The sequence below is a fragment of the Ammodytes marinus genome (genome assembly GCF_949987685.1).
Source record: "Ammodytes marinus genome assembly, chromosome: 21".
Taxonomy (NCBI): domain Eukaryota; kingdom Metazoa; phylum Chordata; class Actinopteri; order Uranoscopiformes; family Ammodytidae; genus Ammodytes; species Ammodytes marinus.
The window spans coordinates 13,551,384-13,574,537 of record NC_137225.1 but is presented as its reverse complement, the minus strand read 5'-3'; the positions used below and the strand labels follow the sequence as shown (position 1 = coordinate 13,574,537).

Sequence of the window (23,154 nt, the reverse complement as noted above, 5' to 3'; positions counted from 1 at the left end):
CAAACCAAAAGGAAAAAGTCTCTATATTGAGGTCAAATTTATCCTCAAATTTATCCTCAGTGTGTGTGTTTTTTCTAGATATCAGCAAGGGCTTGAACTCTTCCAACAAGTGAAGAGAAGTTTCAAGGTGAAAGTGCCAATTTATTTATACTACCTACATATTTAAAAGAAGCGAAGCAAATCTAATTGAATAAATCAGGCAATGTTTCGTTTGCTTTTTGGTATTTGTATCACTGAAACCGGGATTAAATTGCATTTTTGCCCAAAAATATCCTTGGTGTGAGGTTAAATTAAAGAACCCTGCATACAGCAGCGACTGAGTTCTGGACGCAAACAGTGAACTATGTCAGAGTGCATTGAAATCAGATCCTTTTTTTTCACACATGTACATTGGTTGGTGCAACCCATAAAAAGCACATTTGGGAATAACCTTTTCAACATTGAGCACAAGCAGGTTTTCTTTTACCAATACAGGACCTTGGGGGGGGGGGGGTATTGGTAAATTGTTGTTGTTTATGTGACAGAAAAAGCTGAGTAAAGATGACACTGTACCTGTCAACTATTATTCCCTTAACACAGTCCAAATTTGCCCTCTGTAGATATCCAAAGGTGATGTCATTAAATGCTTAGAGACTAGAAGAGGAGATCACATGAATGTCAAAGTCTGTCTTGATCTTCAGAGGACAGCTTTCAAATCAACGCCAGACGACTGTAATTCTATTTGCTAAAATGCATTTAAAGTTGTTGTTCGAGAGCTGGATTGAATATGCTTTTCCAAATGTGAGCCACTTCGTTCAAGGCTGAATGATCGGGAATTACACTCCTTGTTTTTGTGTGTGTGTGTGTGTTGAAAAGACCTCATCAATAAATTACATTCTTTATGAGAGTCTGGAAACAAAGATGACATCCTGTCTGATGAGTCTATTACATCATTTAGATTCCAATGCACAGAGCCATGCTGCACCTTCCCACTGTGTAGGGGGCCTCTGTGATGGGTTTAATGAGGAGGACATACTGTACTCTTGAAAAAAGCCAAGGAAGGACAAATAATGCCCTAAAAAGCAACCAAAAAAATGGCCATTTGAGTTTGGGGCTTTTTAATGTCTTCTACTAGTTTTGTAATTCCGTGCATGTGGCCTACGAAGCCCACTAAAAAAGGCCATCTGTGCTTCCATAAAAAGTGGACCCCATATTTAAAGAGTGATTGCTCTTTGGGGCGGAAAAATTGGACGCTTACACTCCAACATAACTGACAAATTGGGTAACTTTAAATATATAGCTATAAACAGAAAAATTACTAGTTAGGCCGAGGAAACTACACATTGTGGCATATTTTTGTAAAATAGTTTGGATGAAATGAGCTACTATCAAGGTGCACAACAAAAAGATTACAACAGATTTCTAGTTTGCACTACAAAAATCCCCCCTTCGAAAATAATACTCTTTGCATGATGAAATAGGATGTGGTGTGTTCACTGACTACATGTTTGATGGCTATCTCGTTTATCTTAGTGGGATCATTTGGAAAACAGACTTTTCATACCAGTATGGGCACAATTAGCTCTTTATAGGCCAACCGAACACACTCTCCAAATCACTCTGATCTGATTTGCTGGCAGTTTGTGCAGCCCTATTGCTGGCATCAGCAAACTATCAGCAGCTCTTTCTCTTTGTTCTCAGCTGTTGTGTTCTCTCATACACAAGATGGAGGTATGATTTGTTTTTGTTATTTTAAAATAAAACGCCAAGTAGACGAAGCGAACGCGTCAAACTTAAGTTCCCAGATGTTCACATGTATGATATTCACAATTATAAAATGCAAATGTTTTTTTTTTCTGGCACCAGCAGCTGTTGTATTTCATTCACAGCCCACATAAACAAGCAGTCATTTCTATGTTTGTGTTTGACACAGAGCAATGGTTGAATGTGTTTCAACCAGTTGAGGATTATCATTAAGTGTTGCTATAAACACTTCTGGCAGCTTTTTGACATTGCTCATACACTAAGCTTATTTCTTCTTTATTCCGCCAATGTCATGCTGGCTTTGTTTTAAATTGGACACTGTCTCTCCAGAATGACTTTCTGTTTGGATTTCATGACGTCCTACATGTAGTCAAGATTGATTTCATAAAAAGGACAAAGAAAATAATATAATAACAAAAGAAATGTAATTTAAAGGTTTTTAAAGCTTTACAACCCAAACAATTGAACTGTTTGAGGTTTGATTTGAGGAAAAAGCAAAACACACCGTGCTCAGACTAAAACTTCACAATGGCTGCTGCTGTGTATCCTCTCTCCTCTTCACACAAACTATAGGCAAAAAGGGATGCTTTGTATTCACCACTGACTATTTATTTTCTCCAAACCTCCTTGATCCTGTTTTCAGTAAGGACGTTGGCAAGCACACCAAAGCCCGGCTTCCATACGGGAGCTTTAAAAGGTGAGTCCCCGGATTGTGTCCCCAGAGTTAAGCAAAGTTTAGAACACAGCAGTGCTCACCTCCGCAGTGCTAAATGCGGTCAATGTAAAAACGACCTTTTTCTAACCAAGCAGAAGCACGAGTTAACACAGTTTGCCCTTTGACCCGGCAGTCTCACATCAGAGAGATCAATTACAATATGTCGACCTTCAAAATGAAAGACAACTTAGGTGCATCTTCCATAGCGGTTTGAAGCGTGAGGAAAACACTTATTGGGCTGCAGCACAGCTTTTGCTTTTCTTCAGTCCACACCTCAATTTTGACCCAAACTCATCAGCAACTGGCACAGATTTAACAAGGGGAAATCAATACAGGACACAAAGCCTTTCACCTGGATTCAACCTCATCACTGTGCACATTAGACCAGCAAGTGTCCCCTAATATATTTGAATATATTGCCTATTGTTTCCACAGCAAACTTTAAGAAATGTAGCATATGTTAAAAAGTATTAATATAGGGTGAATTGCACTCAGTCACCACCTTTCTCTTCAACTGTGTGCCGTAATGGCTGATTTCTCCTTTGGATTTATACATTTAAAAACAATGATTTGTTAGAAGATTTTCGATTTTCAGTCCGACCTGGCCTTGAATTTAGTTCAAGTGTTTGTGTGTGTGTGTGTGTGTGTGTGTGTGTGTGTGTGTGTGTGTGTGTGTGTGTGTGTGTGTGTGTGTGTGTGTGTGTGTGGGAGGGGAGAGGAGTGAGAGAAGGTGATCTTAGGGCGAAAATATCCAAAGAGAATTAAAAACAAGATGGCATCCAAATATCTGATCTAAAAACAATGTGCACCACATGTGCAGTGTTGGCGATGTTTGACTTCTTATATCATATCCGTCTCGAACGTACAGTAGACTAGTGATCCTCCATCCAGGATATGCGATCCAATGTACTGTGTAATCGTGCAGTGTTGTGACACTGATGCTCAGTAAATCCGTCAGTAATCAATTCACGTTTGCCAATCAGCAGCTAGAAATACGTTTTTGAAGGCCTTTGAAGGTTTTTTTTTCTTTTGTAAGCTATAATGAGTAAGGTTTACTTCTTAATGTGTAACAAGTGCTGAGGCGTTTTGAACGGCTCCATCAGTATCAGTATTTCAGCACCTCGGACAGCGACTGAAGCCAGGGCTGCTCACAACTCGCTCTGTATGTTTCCTCCTGAGGCCTTTTGGTCTCGTCTGACTTCATTTACAAAAACTCTCCCTTATACGCAACACACACTTTCTTTTAAGTCGTCACCCTTTGAAATCATATTCATGCGAATAAATCGTGATAGAGGAATGCGCTTAGGCCTATTACAATACAATATATTTTATTAAGCGGGACATATAGGGATTCTTCTATTATTTCCACAATGTACATTTGGTGAGCAACGTCACTGAACATTAAATCAGTCAAAGCTACGCAGATTCCGAAATGTAAAACACACAAGAATGTGAATATGTAAGTTATAAATTATATAATTAGTACTTTTAAATAAAAGGGCTCTAAGTCGTCTCCGGTGGCTGAAGTATGTTTGCCTTTTTTTCTTCTCTTTTTAATAAACTCGTCGCAGCCTACATTTGGCTTATTATCAATATGTTCAGCATCCAAACGCAACACCATTGACAGCACAAAACATAAAGTAAAAACTTCCACTCGTGCAAAAAAAATGCCTTGGGCGTGAAAGCACTTCTCCGGTTGTCCATTATTCCATATACTTCACTTTGACGCAAACCATATATTCTTTAAGGCTATACAAACATAAAATAGAGCATAACACACTCGGCCTGCAGTCCGGGGCATCAGTTCTTCCACATATCGTCTTCTCTCCCGTGTCCATCTTGTTCAGGTAAGACACCCGTTTGCCTGGTGGCAAAAGTTTGTTCTCCAAGCAAGAAAAAAGAAAATCCACATAGCCGACCAGCACGCGCCACTGGCCGATCAATACGTTTAATCATCCAGATTGCGTAAAAGTTGACTGATGGATTTGGATATAGGAAATTCCAAGGAAACGTTCATATTTGACTAGATAGTGGACGAGTGTAGGTATACAGATATTCGTCGGCTTCCTTGGCTGACAGTTATTTAAGTTAAAAATAAATGGCATGTTGTTTTTTTTGTTTTTTGTTTTTTTCGTTTTTTCGTTTTTTTCCGTTCCTCAACCTAAACGGAGTCCCGTGCGACGTGGCTCATTGCGGATTAGATTATAGAGGAAAGACTAGAAAGCCTGAGAAGGTGGAGTATTTCCATCCGCCCATGAGGGTGCCCCGCTCCAGCTTCAGAGAGACGCGGTCCTCCCGTTCAACCATCAGCAGTACTCCGTTGCTGGCCGCCTCTCTCGTGACGTCCTGGTCACCGGCGAACGCTGATATAACCGGATAATCATTTTGCAGCAGGTTCACCTGCAGGAGAGGAGGAAACACAGGCTCCGAGTTTAGAAGCTGACATGTCGTCTATTACATGCTGAATGCAGACCAACTCTGTGGCAAATGCTCACCTGTATGGTTTGTCTGTTGTAAACTTTCACGACGTGAAAGCTGAAACTATAAATCCCCCTCCTTGGAGCAGTGAAAACGCTTGCTTTGAGATCGAAATGGTTGCCGATGTTCACTAAAACCTGTGAGCAAGAAGGGCGCACAATGAGACATTTTTCCCTCATGGGCATGCTTCACTTATCATAACAGATGTTTTGGTTGTAATGTATTGTTTTTATCTGCAACGCATAGTGATTACAGAGAGGCGTATCAGTCATATTCTGGTTGTGGAATGCCAAGTGGTTTGGCTGCACTTCAGTCGCATGTTTAGGATGCTTTCCAATGTGATGCCTGTAACAGGGCCTCTGTCCAAAGATGTCAGCCGTGAAAACTTATTGAGACATCCGACACAAGGCATGCATAATCTACTCGGCCTATTATATCTATTCGGTCAAGGCCTAAGACGCATATGTGAGAAATTATCACTGCATGGATGATCATTCGTTTTGGCCGCGCCTCTCCCAATCACGCCAATTACGCACAGCACTGAGTGAACCAATTTAGAAGGAGAAAACGGCACCGTGTTCTCCGGGGTTAGGGCTCAGATCATACACACAAAACGTGAGCAGTGGTGGCAAATCAATGAAACATGACCTTAAACAAGCTCTCCCCGCCCACGGCTAATATATATATAATGTTTACGGTGTAGAGGTGAAAGAGAGACAAAACAGAGAAAACATTAATGGAACTAAGATATTGACTCATATCTGATAAATAATCTACTTTTGTTTGACTGCGTATAGTGCTTAAATTCAGTGGACATCTGACCTGGTCAAAATAGATGGTCATTGACGTGTTGCTCATCTCTGACGGCTCATGGTTGGTCCCACGCACGGCGGAGAAGGCCACCTTTGCCCCAGCGGAGCGCACTGATATGCCGAGCGAGGAAGTGACCCCTCCTTCCGATGAAGGGTTCGAGTCGCACACCACCAGACACTTCCCTTCCAGCACGATGGGCTCCGTGTCGTTCTGGCCGGCGCCGAAAACCGCGCCGCATCCCAAGAGGAGGGTCAGAGCCAGCATGGCACAGGGTACCGAGCAGCGCGCGGGCACCATGGTCGGTTCGCTGGTCCCCTTCCTTGCACACTGAAACAACCCGGCAGCCCCTTGGAGGTTTGTGAGTACTAGTTCACCTGGTCCAGACGTACTCCCTTCTCTCTTCCCCCTTCTCTCGCTCGCTCTCTCTCTCTTCTCCTCTATGTGCGATGCTCCCTCGCTCTCTCAAACAGCCTCTCTGACACACAGACGCACTCGCGGGCTCTCTCCGGCTGTGACTCCCCACCCTCCTGTGCGTCTTCTGAGTTGATTTTGGGAGAGTCTTCAGACAGCCGTGGTTGTAAATCCTGTTGATGAGAAAATGGGAGATTTGTCATGATAGACAGCAGCATAAAAGGACTCTTGTATAGTTGAAGCATTAAACTTGAGCACATATTCTCTGTGCGTAAAATGAATACCGTGCGTAAAAATAACACCAAACTCTAAAAACCGCGTATATTTATAGGCTAAACATTTTATGTTCGTCCGTTAGTGATCAAACCAACTAGTTCTGTTTGACTGCCCAGTGTTGCCTATAACTGAGCACCAAACACATTATATTGTTGAACAATGATGTTAGTTATCTTTCCCACTCGTTCTAATTGATAATTGTGGAGAAATAAGCACTTTACAGGCATTTCTGCAGAGAAAAAAGGTGAATCACGCCCTACCTGCTCTGTCCATCCCGCTGGTATGCTCTCTGTCTCTCTGGCAGACTGTGAACTGCGCGCTCAGATCGCTGGTGCTGAAAAAGCAAGAGTCTCTGGGCTCCCTTTCGAGGGACAACTCACGCCCATTATTTGTGTGTAGGCTAGCCACCACACCACTGCAACAAGACTCCTCAGAAGTAGCCCGCAATTAAGAGCACATGCGTGGACTAACGGCTTTGTTTACATATTCATCAGTTCAATGCTGTGAGCTCGGGGGCCCCTAAGGACGAGCAGAGATCACTTGCTCCCAACGTCTGTCATTTATATGCTGTGGGTTTCTCATGGCTCTCCCTGATTAATCCGAACTGATGGGGGGAGGGGGGGGGGCTGGGCTGTAGTGGATAACCTTGCTTTTGCATGGTACATTCGGCATGCATGTATATGTTACTAATTTGAGACTTAAAACGAGCACTTTTACGAGTCCAATAAAGATACTCGTGCGCCATCCAGTGGTAGATTTAACTTCTGCAGTATGTGTCCACATAGGTGTTTAAAATAACATATTTGGTGGTATGTGCCGTGCCTGTTTTATTAGTGGGTGTGTATCGGCGGGTGGCAACTTATTTCAAATGCACACCACCAACGCACTCAACCAACAACCCCATTGGCAAGTTGAAGTCTGGGGATGCTTCAGAAAGGGCCCCCTTCACAGAGAATGGCCTGCACCTTTCTGTACCAGCCTTTTGAATTCCTGACACATGCCATCATCCTTTGAAGAGCTGTGTAGAGGGTCCCTATCAGTGGCCCACACCTCTGAAGAGTATGAGAGTGGGCTTCACAAGTGGTGAGCCCTCACATTAGACCTTTTAATGAGCTGTCGTTTTTTTCTTCTACTTAAAGATATGCTACTGGCTACATTATGCATGGAGCTCACATTAGCTGGGTGAGGTGCCACACGGACTGTCTCTCTGACCTTATCAGCTCAAGTAAATGGTGGGAGGGGATTACAGTTCTGCATTTCCTTCAGCATAATTAATCATAATTGTTATCTTTATTTTGAATATGAGCCTAGCAACTAGATATGAGGAGATGTAAAAAAAAAATCCAAGTCTTTTACCAGAATGTACTGAATGCCACCATGAATTAGCCTTAAAAAGCCCTGACACAACGCAGAATGTGTGGCTTAACTGTCCAACGGCTGAGTGCAATGTCCTTCTGTAACAACCAACAACTTGCAGTACACAGAGCAGATTTTTTGTATTTTAGACTTAATTATGGTGACTTCCTCCCCCCCCCCTCCCTCCCTTTCTCAGCCCCATTTGACAAACATTGCACAGTCAGCGCTGACTGACAAACCATGCGGAAGAGCGACATCAGGTTATCCAAGAGACACGACTGACCCCAGGCCTGAAGAAGGACGCGTAGCAACAGAAAAAAATCAAATGTCAAGTATACAGGGGACATGCACGGGAAACAAATGTGGCCTACATGTTGTTAGCATACCAGGGGCTGCCGTTGTCCTAAAATGGACTGCACTACCATCAGGCGAGCTGATCGACAAGACTGACAACAGTGTTATGGTTATTTTCCCTGACAGCTAGCAGACCCCTACTGGCTTCAAGGAACGGGGAGGTCGATTATGTGACGGGTCTTGAAGTGAGCCTTCTGCTTTTCCAAGTTAAAGGACTTGGCACCAGTCTGGCTCGTCTTGTGTTTTCTGCACAAGTACTTCTATTAGCATTATTCCCCTCGTGAGTTGGATTTGATTTTGCTTAATGAAGGGGCCACTTCTTTGTGACAGTGAGCTCAAAGAACAAAATGAGTCCACGTACTTGTAACAGTCTGCCACAAATATAATGCTTTAAACATCCTTAACAATCAGAAGAGGTTCCACAATGTATGCTCACGCTTCCATATGCTTTACAAGGTCCAAAATACCTGCTAGAAAATAGTTGTGTGTGTCCATCTGTTTGCATGAAGCTATAAACAAGTGTGTTTCTTCTGCTCTGCAATGAGGTCAGAGCTGTCTCTACCTCTGAAGCCACGAAATAAACCTCTTATTGAAAGGGATTGAGATTATGTTGCATCTCCTTCGCTGTTTGACATCAGTAAAATGTAACCTCTAGCATGTGTGAGGAGGTAAATAACATCAATCTTGCCTGTTCCTTCCCCTGCTAGTACCGGGCTAACACCCTGATGATGAGTTTTATGACTCACTCAGAGTAAGGTTATGGCAGTGCGTACTGTAGTCACTGGGATTACTTTATGTGTGTGATTATATTGTGGAGGCAAATGTTTGTTTATTCAGCCTCATTTGGGAAAAAAATGATGGTTAGAGGTCAATAGGTAAATAGTGCACAAAGGACAAAGAAAGGCAGTAGATGTATTTGTGTATACAGTATGTGTCTTGTTGTAGCTGATTTGCAGCCCCATGTCCCTGGTAAGGTTTTTAAATTCATAATGAAATAACTAAAAAACAGAAACAGTTTGTATGTGACTTACCCACATGTGTGGTGTGTGTTATGTGGCCTACATGAGTCATCACCCACACTGACGCATACAGTTGGTTATTGTAGTCTCTGTGTGTGTGTGTGTGTGTGTGTGTGTGTGTGTGTGTGTGTGTGTGTGTGTGTGTGTGTGTGTGTGTGTGTGTGTGTGTGTGTGTGTGTTTGAGTTACTATTTTGATTTAAGATAGATCTGAATAATTATTCCACAACTGTTTAGTAAATCCCTTAAAACCATATATTTATATCCAAAAGCAGTTGCATAAATACATATTTTGTTGTGTTGTGTGCATGTGTGTTTTTACAATTCATATTTGTAATGAAGCATTGGCATAGTTAAGGGAACTCCATTCACTTTTTACATGGATATGTCTTCTGTTCTGACTTTGGAGAAGTTTAGCAAAATCTTTGAAAATAATCATGATGATGTCATCAGAGTTATCTCAGCTTGGACTTTGAGAGTGTATTAATAGACAACCAAGATCCTGAAAAACACACTGGGGTTAAAGAGTTATTGGGTTTGTATAGGAATGGGAGGGCCTAAGGTAGCCTACTGTAGGTAGTGTAGGGTTTTAGCTGATTGACAGTGAAATTCAGCTTCAATTCAAAGCCATTCATACCACAGCAACCCTGCAGAAATCGCTAAATTATTGATTTGTGTAGGCTATCTTATCTAATTATTCCTATTTGATCTATTTGATGCAGTGATTCAAATCACAGACTGTATAATTGATAGTATTAAAGTATAGGTCTAAACAGTAGCCTACAGTTTTTTGTTTGTTTGTTTGTTTGTTTTTCAAATTAAGTTTCTCCGCTTTTATTCTGAAGGCAGTAGGCTACTCACCGGATACTTGTTTCTGCACTCGGAAAGAACTTGACCGGACGTCACCATGGCGACTGGACGCAGATACTTTCTACATATCGGTATCAGTTATTTTTGGAAGTCAAACAATGTATAAAAAGGGATAACAAGTGCTATGTTTTGCTAGCTAACTAAAGGAGTTTACCAAGTGTCGGTTATGCTTTTTTGTTCCCTGAAGTTATGTAAGCATAAAACGCCGTCAAACAAACGTGGCTCTTTATAAAGGATAGTGTAGGACATACGTTTCTCGTGGGGTTCAAGCATGGACCTATAAAGGGTTCAAGTAGGCCTACAGTGAAGGAAATGGCGACGCCAAAAGCACTGAGGACGTTCAGAAGAGCTTACATATCATCTGCAGCAAAAACTCACAACTTTATGGAAAGGTAATCTGTCAGAACAAGCTCATGTTTCTCACTCCTGAAACTGAGGTAGGCTACGTCAAGGCTTTATTTCCCTGCACGTAGATGCACTTATAGTCGGTGTCAGGTGGAAGACCCTCCACTAGGCGAATGTATATGTAGGGCCTATATCTCTGAGTCAACATCTCCTAGTGCTCTGCAAACTGGTATAGGGAATGTAAACAAAGTGTGCATTTTTTTTTACATTCCCTTTAATTACATACCAGTTTACAGAGACTAGGCTGTGTTAGGCTATTTGCACATTATTTTTTTCTGTGCAGATAGCCTACAGTGTGGACAGGCAGCAGATTGTGATGAGATGATTGACAAACTTTGCCCTGCCAAAGAGAGATGAAATATGCCACTTCAGTCCACAGCTAAGAAAGTGTCATGACCATGTGAAGCAAGGTCCAGTAATGCTGCCTTGAGTGAAAACATGTGCACCCTCTGTTGTGTTATTTAGGGGGTTTAAAATGGCTGATCAGACTCAGTCACATACTATCCTACTTGCAAGCAATGAAGATCTACTGAGAATCACATATTGTTTCACCTATATTTACCAACTCTCATCTGCAATAGACAAACTGACATTTCAGTTAACACAAAATCAAGAGATACTTAATTTACAGTGACATACCCCAAGTCAATAGCAGAACACATTCTCTTTGTGAAACTAAAACCAGATAACTGTTCGGCATTTTCACCTTTGCTTGTTGCTTTGGCTCTGGGCCAGGCAATGTCTGTCTTTTACTTTAGTTTAGTTTAGTGTGTTCCCCACTTTGGACCAGAATAAATTGTCTCAAGAAGTATTGGATGGATTGCCATCAAATGCTGTATATACTTCCATGGTACCTAGAAGATGAATTTCAACCACTTTCATGCTGTACTCTGACTTCACCTGTACCGCCACAAGCACCTTTCCCCAAACTTTTAGAACCCCCCTCCCCTCCAAAAAAAAGAAAAGATTTCAAACAGATTCTCTGTACATTGACAGCCCCAGCTGTCAGTAAGAAGTTACCTATTTTTAAGTTTAAAGCTAACATATTCAACATTTCACATGTGTCAAAACTCGATGCATTATTAATTTAGTGCCGTATTTAAGAAGTTGTCTCATCTGGTTGCTGGTATGCAGAGGAATGTCAGTGATTGACATTCGGGTAGGTAATGTGGACATGTTGAGAATATATCCCTTTACTGGACTGATTTAATTGGACCGCATTGGCATCATTAAAAAGGGCAAGTGCAACCAGTCGAAGCGGATCAATACTTCCAAATATCAGATATGGAGAGTGTTTTCCATCCAGGAAATCTTTTCTTTTTTTGGTGTTTTCGCACACTAAACCGTACAGATAAGTGTATGTATTAATGTGGTCCAGTGTATACAAGTGTAGTCCTGCAGTCAATACGTTTCGTATACCACACCCACAAAATAAGATAATGGACACAGGTCATTTCCTTTTGTTGCCAAGAGTGTATGATAAGATAAGCTAAGTAGCTGTAGTGTGCAGGGACATTTATCTCGCATTCCCAATGAACTGCACGCGGAAACAATAGGCGACATGAAAACACTGGTGTCACTTCCTTGTCGTGATGTTTTAATTACCTTCTCCGTAGACTGCCATCGGAGATCCTGATTAGGATTCTGTCATACCTGGATGCCTCCGCTCTTTTCAGCATCAGCCACGTCAACAAGTTCTTCTCTCAGCGTGCCAATGAAAAGTAAGTATAATTTTGTTCTAATGAATGCAACACACACACGCGCGCACACACACACACACACACACACACACATTAAATACCTAACTGCTAGGAATTAATGCAAACAGGAAGTAAGTCAAGGAATTTCTTAGCCCTAAGGTTATTTTTTTTTTATCATTACATGAATCCTTGAAGTCTTTTTATTCTTCCTCTAAGCAAGTGAAAAAGATTACCAGTGCATGTTTAAAGATGGACTGCCAATAATTTTCCTTATAAATTGATTCATTTGGTCTGAAATAATTCAGAATATTGTGCAAAAAGTGGACCAATTAAAATAGCCTTTTTTTTGGACTAATCATACACATGCCAAAAATCTTGAATGTAATGCCACAGAAGACACATCAAAAAATGTAACTCGCAGGATCGTTTCTTGAGTCGAGATACAGACTCTCGTTTCTTGAAGAATTCTTGAAAGAGTTGATCTCTGATTGTCGCTCATTTTCACTCACATCCTTGTCTCTCACCTTTCCTCTACCTTGCTCTACTGCCCACGCAGTGCTCTGTGGAAGCGGATATACATGGCAGAGTTTGGCAAGAATAAAAAGGGGAAACCTAAGTGCATGGATGAGGTGCTGCTAAAGATGGCCACGGTGGAGGTGAATGATCGCGCCCTGGGCTACTGGAAGTGGCTACACTTGAGGGCTGTAGCCGGCGCAGGTGACATGAACAAGTGGCACAGACATCTTGGAGTCATCAGCCGTCACACTGGGCTGCCAAGCCGAACGGAGCAGGTCCTCAGGTAAGAGACGGAGTGGGGCAAAAAAACAAAACACAGTTTCAAAACCACTTAGATGAAGTACCCGAGGTGTATGATTTGTTTAATGTGCCAGGCACTTCATTGCAATCACCGCACACTGGAATAGCCTGACAAGTGTTGCTTGTGTGTTAAGCTAACCGAGGGCTTTACCACGTGCTCTCAGTCATTTGAACCCTTTTAGCTACAGAGGTGAGAAACCAGTCTCATTATTTCCCCGGGATCCTAATGTCAAGTCCATTTATATTCTACAGTTTGCTGCTTTTCCTTATTATTCGGCTGAAAGGAGTTGTGTTGATCCTGCTTTGTATACCATAATCTGCCACTTGCCATCTGTTTGATATATGTCTAGCTGTTGTTCTAACTGGCTCTCTGAGGTATCATGGGAATCCTTGCACTTAACAAATGCGGTGCTGTTAGCAAAGTGTAAAAAACTTTGAAGATGCACCCTCGCTCATCAAGAAAGTTCAAGGGTAGGGGCTAAAGGACAGCTCAAGCCTCTGGCAATCAAAAACAAAGCGTGGTTTGTTTTTCATATCACACCTAATGACACTTTCTTATTAAAGGTGAGAAGGGAGGTCTCTGTCTGAACGCAATGTCAGCTCAGGGGGATGCAGGCACGCAGGAGAAAGATCCCTCGCCGCCTCTGCTGTTTTTATAACCTCTGATTAGAGGCTGTTGCAGCACTCAATTTTGACTTCTGTGGCAGTCGCTGTGGTACAGAGGGGAAGTAGAAATAATTGTGTTCCTTGCAGAGGCTGTCTGAATCGTTGAAATAAATGACTTAGCCCCCCCAAGTCCTCATACACACACACACACACACACACACACACACACACACACACACACACACACACACACACACGCGCGTATGCATGCACACCTTCCCTTTCCCTCCCACCAGCTCAGACAATTCCCTGTCGGGGTTTGTCTGTTAGAGGCACTGAGGAGCATGCGATTTACCTTGGTAATAATCATTTCCTAAGACATCACACATATAGACAACACACAGTGGAAATCCCTTGGGGTCATCTGGGGCCTCCTGGGCTGCTCCAGTTTTCAGCTTTGTTCCTCCATCTAATTGATATTGGTTGGTGCCTCAGCGAGACGCAGCCTGCATCACAGTGGGGGCAGCCCTGAATCACAGTTTAGACAGAATTGGATCAGGAGATTTATAACAACAGCTGCAGTCTTCATTTCATTGGTTGCATGTAATTTCATTAGCCGTAACAGCTTAACGGGAGTCGCACAGCCCCCTACTACTGTCAAAAGAAACGTTGTGGCCATTAAACTCATAGTTTGCCTGATTTTAAAGAGCAGGAGTCATTTTTACCCAACACTGCTTACTTGCATTGTATTAAAGGTTCAGTAAACGGGATGGTCAGTTTAGCTAACTTCCTGTCACTGACTGCAGTTAGCAGTCCCCTCTCTCGTCCCCACGTCACCACATTCTTTTTTATTTTATTTTTATTAACCTTTATTTATACAGGTAAAATCTCATTGAGACCCAGGGTCTCATTTACAAGAGAGACCTGTTCAGGTAGGTGTTACTAGAATTATTTCACCAAGTGTTTGAATAATTGAAACTGAGTCAGGCCTTCTTGGAAGCAGGTGAATTTACTTGCAAACAGCATACAAGGGTCAAACAACAATGTACCTGGCTTGATACATGGTTGAATACATCGAATGAACAGTGTACATGGGATTATATGCAAGAGAAGGTGGTGTGTGCGCAAACACACACTAAGTTTGGTGTGTCCAGCCCTTGTTTTTGCTGGCGAAAGCAGAAATGTTTTAATTTGGCAGATAACAGGATATGGGAAATTTAGGGAGTCTTTTCTTACTGTGCACATGAATGCGTCATACCTCTGTATGGGCCAAAATCTTATTAGGCTTCAAGGCTAAACAACAAACTTGTAGCAAAACTGGGACAAAGTTCAACAGCCAGAAAGCATGTATTGTGCATTAAAATATTATACAATAAAGCAAATTAAATTCTGTTAACATTCCACCCTTTTTATAATATTTAATGCAACTTTCTGCAACACTTCAAAGCAAAAGGGCAAAGCATATGAGTAAATATATATTTCAGTCAAGCAGAATAATATCAAGTACATCAACATCACAGTTGTGAAAATGCAAGTGTGTGTACTGGTGCCACATCGTTTATGTACAGTTTCAGAGAGGACAGTCTTTGTAGAAGCCAGGGAACAGGAACCTAGGTCGTCTTGATGGTCAACAAGTCCTTTTGTGGCATTCTGACGCAAAGTGTCCTTTATATTATAGTCACTGGGGGAATGGTTATGTAGGATATTACCATAACCGATTCAGATTGTTCCTCAGTGTCCAATTGTCCTTATTGAAGCATGTCAGCTTCGTCTTCTCCTTGCATCTGAAACAGAATGAATTTGAGCAGTAACATGTTCTCAAAAGAAATGCTCATCATTCTGCCAGGGTTGTTTCTAAAATATCATCCTATCCATTTTGCTTGCTTTAGATGTCACAATTAACGCACAACAACATTTTAGGATAGGTTTGATTTCATTCTTCCACATGGTTGTCTGTGTTTGGGCAGCATTCAAGCACACACAGGCAGTCAGTGAGACAGGCCCTCCCTTTTCTGAATGGGACTGAATCACACACACACCACATTCCTGAGCTCTCTCCTTTTCTCCTTTTCACAGAGACTGAGTCTCAGTTAGACACACATGTATTCTCATTCATCACATACAGTTTGTGGCAAATAGGTTGCTCTTTCGTCCTTTCTCTCATAACAGCATAACAATTGTATGCACACTTACTAAACCTTTTATCTCCCTTCCCCTACATACTTTTTCTTTCTTTATAACATCCATAAACAATCAGTTCCAAACAATCTTTTTCCTCTTACACTTTCAACAACATTCTCTTATTCATCTCCTTGGCCACCACCTTTCTCTTTACTGTTCACGATGGGGGCTTGGATCAAATGTAAAGTCAGATATTTGATCATATGTAAGAGGGGCAGTTGCTTACAAGTAATTTAATTTTTTTTTTTTAATGTAAAATCTAATCAATTTAACAGGGTGAACACCCCTATTCCCTCCAATTGATTAACAAAATTCACCAATTTAAAACTAGAACACCCTATGTGATGTATTCTAAACAAAACAAATAAGTCTACTCAGCAGATGTAGACTATCGACAAACATAACAAAACAAAACAAATCAGCTGTTAATATTCACCTGATTTCAAGAAAGCCCCGATTCGCTCAGGCTCCGGATTCCGTCACCCCCCCTCCGTCCAAGTCGAGTCTGCTGACGGCCTCTCCCTGTAGCAACAGGCTGGAGGTCTTCTGTGGAGAGTCCCAGACTCCCCCGTCTTCACGTGCAGGCTCTTCTTGTCCAGAGAAGAGGATGTTGGATCCGGCTCGAAGGACCATTTGTTACTAGAATTATTTCACCAAGTGTTTGAATAATTGAAACTGAGTCAGGCCTTCTTGGAAGCAGGTGAATTTACTTGCAAACAGCATACAAGGGTCAAACAACAATGTACCTGGCTTGATACATGGTTGAATACATCGAATGAACAGTGTACATGGGATTATATGCAAGAGAAGGTGGTGTGTGCGCAAACACACACTAAGTTTGGTGTGTCCAGCCCTTGTTTTTGCTGGCGAAAGCAGAAATGTTTTAATTTGGCAGATAACAGGATATGGGAAATTTAGGGAGTCTTTTCTTACTGTGCACATGAATGCGTCATACCTCTGTATGGGCCAAAATCTTATTAGGCTTCAAGGCTAAACAACAAACTTGTAGCAAAACTGGGACAAAGTTCAACAGCCAGAAAGCATGTATTGTGCATTAAAATATTATACAATAAAGCAAATTAAATTCTGTTAACAGTAGGCATCAGCAGCAACACAAAGTTACAGACTAACTAAACATACAGGAGACACAACACAGAACACAAACGGTAAAATAATGCAGTACAAAGGGCAAAAAAAGAGTTAAGTACAAGTTAAGTTATGTACAAGTGCAGACCCCCACGAACTTTCTCAACAGCCTTCCTACTAGCAGTCTAAAATCCCCTAAAGAAATAAAACTGGACAGCTTCAGCCTCTGCTGGAGCTTGTTCCAGGTTGCAGGCGCAGCGTAGGAAAATGCCTTCTTGCCCAGTTCAGTACGGACTGACGGGATGGCAAATGAGATGAAGTCCAGGGACCGGAGGCTGTGATCGGACTGTTTCCGTGCCAGATACATGGACAAATAAGAGGGGAGCAGTCCGATAATGGATTTATAGGTAAAAAGATACCAGTGAGTGGTTCTGCGCATGGAAAGTGAAGACCAGTTTGTGAGAGAGTACAATGTACAGTGATGTGTGAGGGGTTTACAATCAGTTATGAATCTCAAGGCCCCGTGATATGCGGCATCCAGCAGTTGCAGGGAGTGAGCAGAGGCATTCATATACAACATCCCCATAATCCAGGAGTGGCAAGAAAGTGGCCGCAACAATACGTTTTCTGGCTTTAAAAGAGTAACAGGCTCTATTTCTGAAGAAAAACCCCAGCTTTAACCTCAATTTCTTCAGTAACTGGTCAACATGACATTTAAAAGAAAGGCTATCATCCACTGTGATGCCTAGATATTTGTAAGTGGCCACAGACTCAAGTGGAATACCCTGAGCAGACATAATACAGGGTAGAACAGCAGGTACCTTCCTTTTATTAGAAAAGAACATCATCTTGGTTTTACCTGGATTTAGAACTAGCCTTAGTTGAAATAATTGCGCCTGAATGGTGTCAAAAGCAGACTGCAAGTCAGTGAACACCTGGCCAACAGAAGATGCACAACAATAGACAACGGTGTCGTCAGCATAAAGATGTACGGATGCATTAATATTTTGGCCCACCTCATTTATATAGATGGTAAAGAGAGTTGGTCCTAAGACAGAACCTTGCGGCACACCATTTGTAGTGTTTAGGAACTCGGAGCAAAGACCATCGGACTGCACACACTGTTTACGGTTGGAAAGGTAGTTAGAAAACCAGCCAACTGCATGGTCTGACAATCCAATGGTGGACAGTCGCTGACTCAATGGTCATTAATGCACTGCGGTCTTCAAACAGCGAGTTATCTAGCATCATCTCAGATAAGTAAGTGTGATAAAACATGATAAAAACCATCAAAACAGACATTGGGAAGAATTTTTACCTGCTCCGCAATTGTAGGCACATAAACATTCACCCATTTGTCGCTCTGCTCGTGCACCGGCAGTGAGACTGGTGCCGGTTTGTAGCGTTCTCTCTTGTGATTGGATATCAGTTTCGGGATCCCCGATTTGATCCAGATTTGCCGGTTACATGCAGAGCGGGTGACTGAGAGATCGGCTTTATGAAACGCGCACACTATGTAAGTGATCACTGTATGAATAAAGAACAATGTAACACTTATATTAACATAAATAAATCTTACTTCACCTTTAACTTCAAATAAATGTTTGACTTTTTTTCAGCGTTTGAAATTCCCTTGTGTGTTTGTGTGTCTATGAGGGAATATTGAGTGACTTATTAAAATAGTGAGCCTGTTCACATTAGTTTTTTTGTGTGTCTGAAACAACAGTTAAGCCCACAACCCCTCTCAATCCAGCTACACCGCATATCAACAGCAGAAACCCGCAAACCTCCCCCATATATTGCTAACACAAAGCATCGTCCTATTATCCAATTCCAGAAAGTTGCACGTCTCCTGGGAGCTGACGGTCTCCGATAAGTCGGGGCGCGAGGGCACACACGAGACGAGCTGGTCCCAGTTCAGCGAGGCTTCTGTGACTCTGTGCTGGAGCGGAGGAGGCTGCTTGCCCAGCTTGCAGCAGATTTCCAGCCTTCAACTCCACGGTGTCAGGAGGATAGCCCTCAACTGCCCAGGCCTTAAGAAGTAAGACAGCCCCGACGTCCATCTCTCTCTCTCTGTTTCTCTTTCTCTCTCTCTCTCTCTCTCTCTCTCTCTCTCTCTCTCTCTCTCTCTCTCTCTCTCTCTCTCTGTTTCTCTCTTTTGAAAGCTACACTTTTCTCTGCCCTGCTCTGTCAGACCTGGCTGGAGGTCCCTCATGGCAGAGTTGGACATGCAGACTCTCACTAGAAGCCCGCAGGTCATTGGCCAGGACCGGCTGGTTGAACTGAAGCTGCTGCAGCCCGGCGTCATCATCGCTGTCTGGAGGGTAAATTACTTACTTCACAGACAGACCCTCTGGAATGTTTTAGTTATCATTCATTAGTTTGGATGAGCTGAAAAAGATTGATATGTACTTTTCTTTTTTTTAAACTCAAAATAACCGATTTCCAAATTTCCAAGGATTTTTCCATTTCATTGATGGTTGTCTCCACAGGGCCAGTGCTCGGTTGCTTTTATTATGTTCACCCTCCACCTCCACAGGCTGGTGGAAAGAAGCGTCCAGGGATCTTCTGTTTGGTAAGGCTGCACTTGGACAGGCACTATATATATATATTCTTCTTTATTCACATGCTCAAACGACGTGCAATGTGCCACCATCAGATGGTTAGGGCTCGAATTCAAAGGATGCGATAACTGACAGGATTCATTTGATGCCCCTGATGCGACCCATCTGTGGTGCGCAGCAGGGTGGGATTTGAAGTGTCAGCATAACTGGCACCTGTGTATTTCACCACGACAGTGGAAGAAACGGCCACAGCACTTTTGATATGTAGAATGCTATTCTGGTCATGTGTGAGGAGCAGTTACACTGGGGGGTTTTGCCCAGTCGTTTGCCATCAGACACAGCACAGTGCGGGTGTTGATTTCAAGCAGATGAATTCAATCATTAGCAGATTGTGAAAAAGACAGAGTAATTCATTGGAGAAATGTTCTTCTATTGTGTTTTGTTTGATTTAAATATGTTTGTATTATAAACGAATTGGCTAGGGCAGAGGTTACCATTCTAGGGTCCCGGACTCATCAAATAGCCCTAAACACATGGAGGTTAGCCAATACTATATTTAATTATATTTTTATAAATGTCATGTTTTTCCTTTTAAATCCTGCAACACAAAGCAGACTGAGAAGGAACACTCACTTTTTTGTTTTACTGATCTCAACTCTTGTCCTCACTAGGGACATAGCATGTGATGACCTCTAAATGTTTACAAGGAGATATTTTGCACTGGAGTTGCTCTATAGACTTGAAGATGCCTCTCGAGTCATCTGAGAGGACAGACAATCAATAGAACTACACAACATCCGTGATAGTGCTACACATATTGTGAATCTTGGTCTTCAGTATAGTGTGGGCATAGCCCCCTCTCCTGGTTCCTTGTGAGAGCACAGTGCTGCAGCACATTATGATTCCAGTCTTTCAAATGACTTCTTAATGAAATACCTTTTCCTTGATGAAGTCTTTCTTTCTTCCCGTAGCCCCTACATTGAGCCCACGGTCAAACCCCCTTTTGATGACATAGATCCTGAATACGGTCTCCATGGTTACCAACTACACATTGTGCTCCACAACGCTGCGTGCAAAATCATGTCCAGAAGCTTCTCCCAGCTCTTCTGCCGAAGGAGTAATCTATTTACACTCACTTCAAACTAATTCACACTGTTAAATGGTTTTGACGAGATATCCTACTGAACTGTTTGTTCAAGTGTGTAATTGTAGTAGGTGTGAATCCTATGTTGGATAGGTTTTAGAGTAAGAGAGCACAGTTCATGTCAAAGGATTTGCTTGCTTAGCCGTGTTGTTTTTTTAATCTGGTCCTTTGCACAAATACACTATACTATTGTATAGAATGCCTTACAACAGTGACATTGTAATATATCGACAAATTCCACAGCCTAACTGCACACCAGACAAATCTATATTTCCAAAAAACACTTTAAATCTAATCTCTAAATTCCAGGTAATGTCACAATGGTTTCATTTCCCTCATGTTGATGTTTCAAGAATGTTGGTGAAATCACTAAACTTTTTAAAAAGTGTCTTAACTTATCAAGCTACCCAACGCTAAGATGGAAAGTATTGTAGTGTAAAAGACATACTTGTGGTGTGTTGTTTACCTCCTCCCCCAGCTCAAATCCGTGACGGCCTAATCCAGTTGACTGTTATTAGCAGGTCAGATTTGTCGCAGCACACACCTCTGTCAGGAAGCATCACCCTGCCCTGGAGGTGTGAAGCCCTGCACGGCGCAGTGGAGGTACAACATGTGCTGCTAACTTCGCATACACACTGTCTCACTATGTGTTATAACAGTTATGTTCCCTATATGAAGAAAGCAACAGACGTCTAAGGCATGTTAAGTATGTGCTATGTTCACAAATTGTTTATAAAAGAAAATACTCCATCTTAACTCCAGGGTATAGGGAAATACTGTTGGAATCACATGTTTTTTATCATGGATTTGTAACAGATTTCACTTCCAGCATAACGGAGGATTTTATACATACTTTATGAAACTTCACAGAAACCACAACGGTTATATTCCCTGCAGAAAAGAGAGGTCTTGACGCTTTCATCACTTTTTTTTCTTCCAGAAATGCTGCATTCTAAATCTGACTCTACTGGATGAGTTGAAGAAACCCTTCTGGTGTGTCAGCTCTCCGGTGTCAATGGAGAAGGAGGAGACGAAGGCCATCTCCTATGACTACGACGGTGAGCACTTCATGTTCCACTATCAGGACTCGGACGGTCAGGTTAAGATGACACTTGTATGGATGGAGGACAAAAAGCAGTTTGTCCTCATTAGCTTAGATGTCTATGTGACCGTTTGCAAAGTCAACAAGCATTTCAGCCGAGATTACTGAACCCACGGCATTTTCTGGAACCAGTTTTGAGGTTTTATATCAGTTGTATTATTACATTGGTATATGATATGCTAATATTATATCATATTAGCACATCTGCACACACCTTGTTTATATGGACCAACAGTGTGCCACCGCAACAATGTTACACTTTTAGAAATTAAATAATGGTTTTAAAAAATGAATTTAAACTTTTAAAACAACAATCCATTAAACAATATCTCAAAAAGCAGTGAACACGGAGATTCTGTAGTTCACAAACATTTGAGATTTCACACAAACAAATTAGATTTGTAATTTCTTTGTCTTTAAATGCTGGATAAATAAATACATTTTAAACTGGATTCAGGATCTGCTTTGAAATTGTTCTTTTGTTTATTTATTCATGAATATTCAATAAATGCGTACAAACTTGAGACAGATTGAAAAAGGTGTTTCGACTCTTTAATTTTCAAAAAAAGTTTATCAAGTTTCCTTCTTTAAGAAATGGTTTCTTAAAATATTTTAGCAATTTAGATTTTGTTTGTGTTCATTTGTGATAAAAATAAAAGGTTTCTGTGTTTGGTATGTCTTCTTGTCACAAGTAAAGACACTTTTTGATAGCTGTACAATGCATTGATATTCAACTTTAAAGAGTAGTAATACATCAGACAGAGATGACCTCTGTTGGAATTGAATGTCTAGTTGTCTACTCTATGTATATATCTCAATACAGCCCTAATCTTAGTAGTGATCCATGTCATTGCAGTCTTTCATTTTTACAATAAGCTATTTTTTCACTAGGGTGCAGACTCTGGTTGTCCATAAACATCAGGTGTCACTGTGCTTTGGAAAGAGGATTGTAGGAATTGGTTTGTATTTGTATTGGCTGTTTATTAAATGTATTTTCTGTATTTGACATTTTACTTTGTCCACAACCATGACCAGGCACACCAGGCAGATTTCGAATGCATCTACCTTCTTAACAGTGTTATCTCCTCATTCTTAGTTTAACTAAATGGAGGGGACATTAGGCAATGCTCTATATGTGTAAATGGAATGAAAGTTGTGTAGCTTTTGTATGATTCACACAAATCAACTTTAGTTCCCTCTTCTCATTGTATTTATATCTGGACACCAACATTACGGCGATTGCATTGTCAGCCATTATGCGATCACTTTCAGATTAAAATTGAGTTTAATGTCCACACCCTGGGCATGTCTGGCAACAGGGATACAATTAGTGTGGGAGCGATTGTTGGAAACAGTTTGCCGTGCAGCTGATGGCAATAAAAGAAGCCAAGCCTCTGGGTATAATGGGATTTCAGACTAGGCTTCACTTCCCTGTTCTCTGTGCGGGTCGTCATCACCTTGAAAAGATGCTTATTTTTCCAAACACATCACCAAATATACTTGGCACTAGATCCAAA

At 41.6% G+C, this 23,154-nt stretch overlaps 2 protein-coding genes across 2 annotated transcripts; one reads left to right on the top strand and one right to left on the bottom strand.

The window, feature by feature from the left end:
• Positions 1-4,660: 4,660 nt before the first annotated feature.
• On the bottom strand, positions 4,661-6,046 carry cbln2b (cerebellin 2b precursor; the record flags this gene model as incomplete). The annotated part of the gene is made up of 3 exons (XM_080050672.1): positions 4,661-4,858; positions 4,954-5,073; positions 5,759-6,046. The coding sequence occupies 3 exons, from the start codon at positions 6,044-6,046 to the stop codon at positions 4,661-4,663; spliced, it is 606 nt and encodes a 201-aa protein (XP_079906798.1).
• A 4,299-nt stretch (positions 6,047-10,345) lies between these two features.
• fbxo15 (F-box protein 15) lies at positions 10,346-21,745 on the top strand (the record flags this gene model as incomplete). The annotated part of the gene is made up of 9 exons (XM_080050047.1): positions 10,346-10,425; positions 12,055-12,159; positions 12,695-12,937; positions 18,665-18,868; positions 19,022-19,151; positions 19,320-19,402; positions 20,363-20,508; positions 21,014-21,138; positions 21,476-21,745. The coding sequence occupies 9 exons, from the start codon at positions 10,346-10,348 to the stop codon at positions 21,743-21,745; spliced, it is 1,386 nt and encodes a 461-aa protein (XP_079906173.1).
• Positions 21,746-23,154: the final 1,409 nt, after the last annotated feature.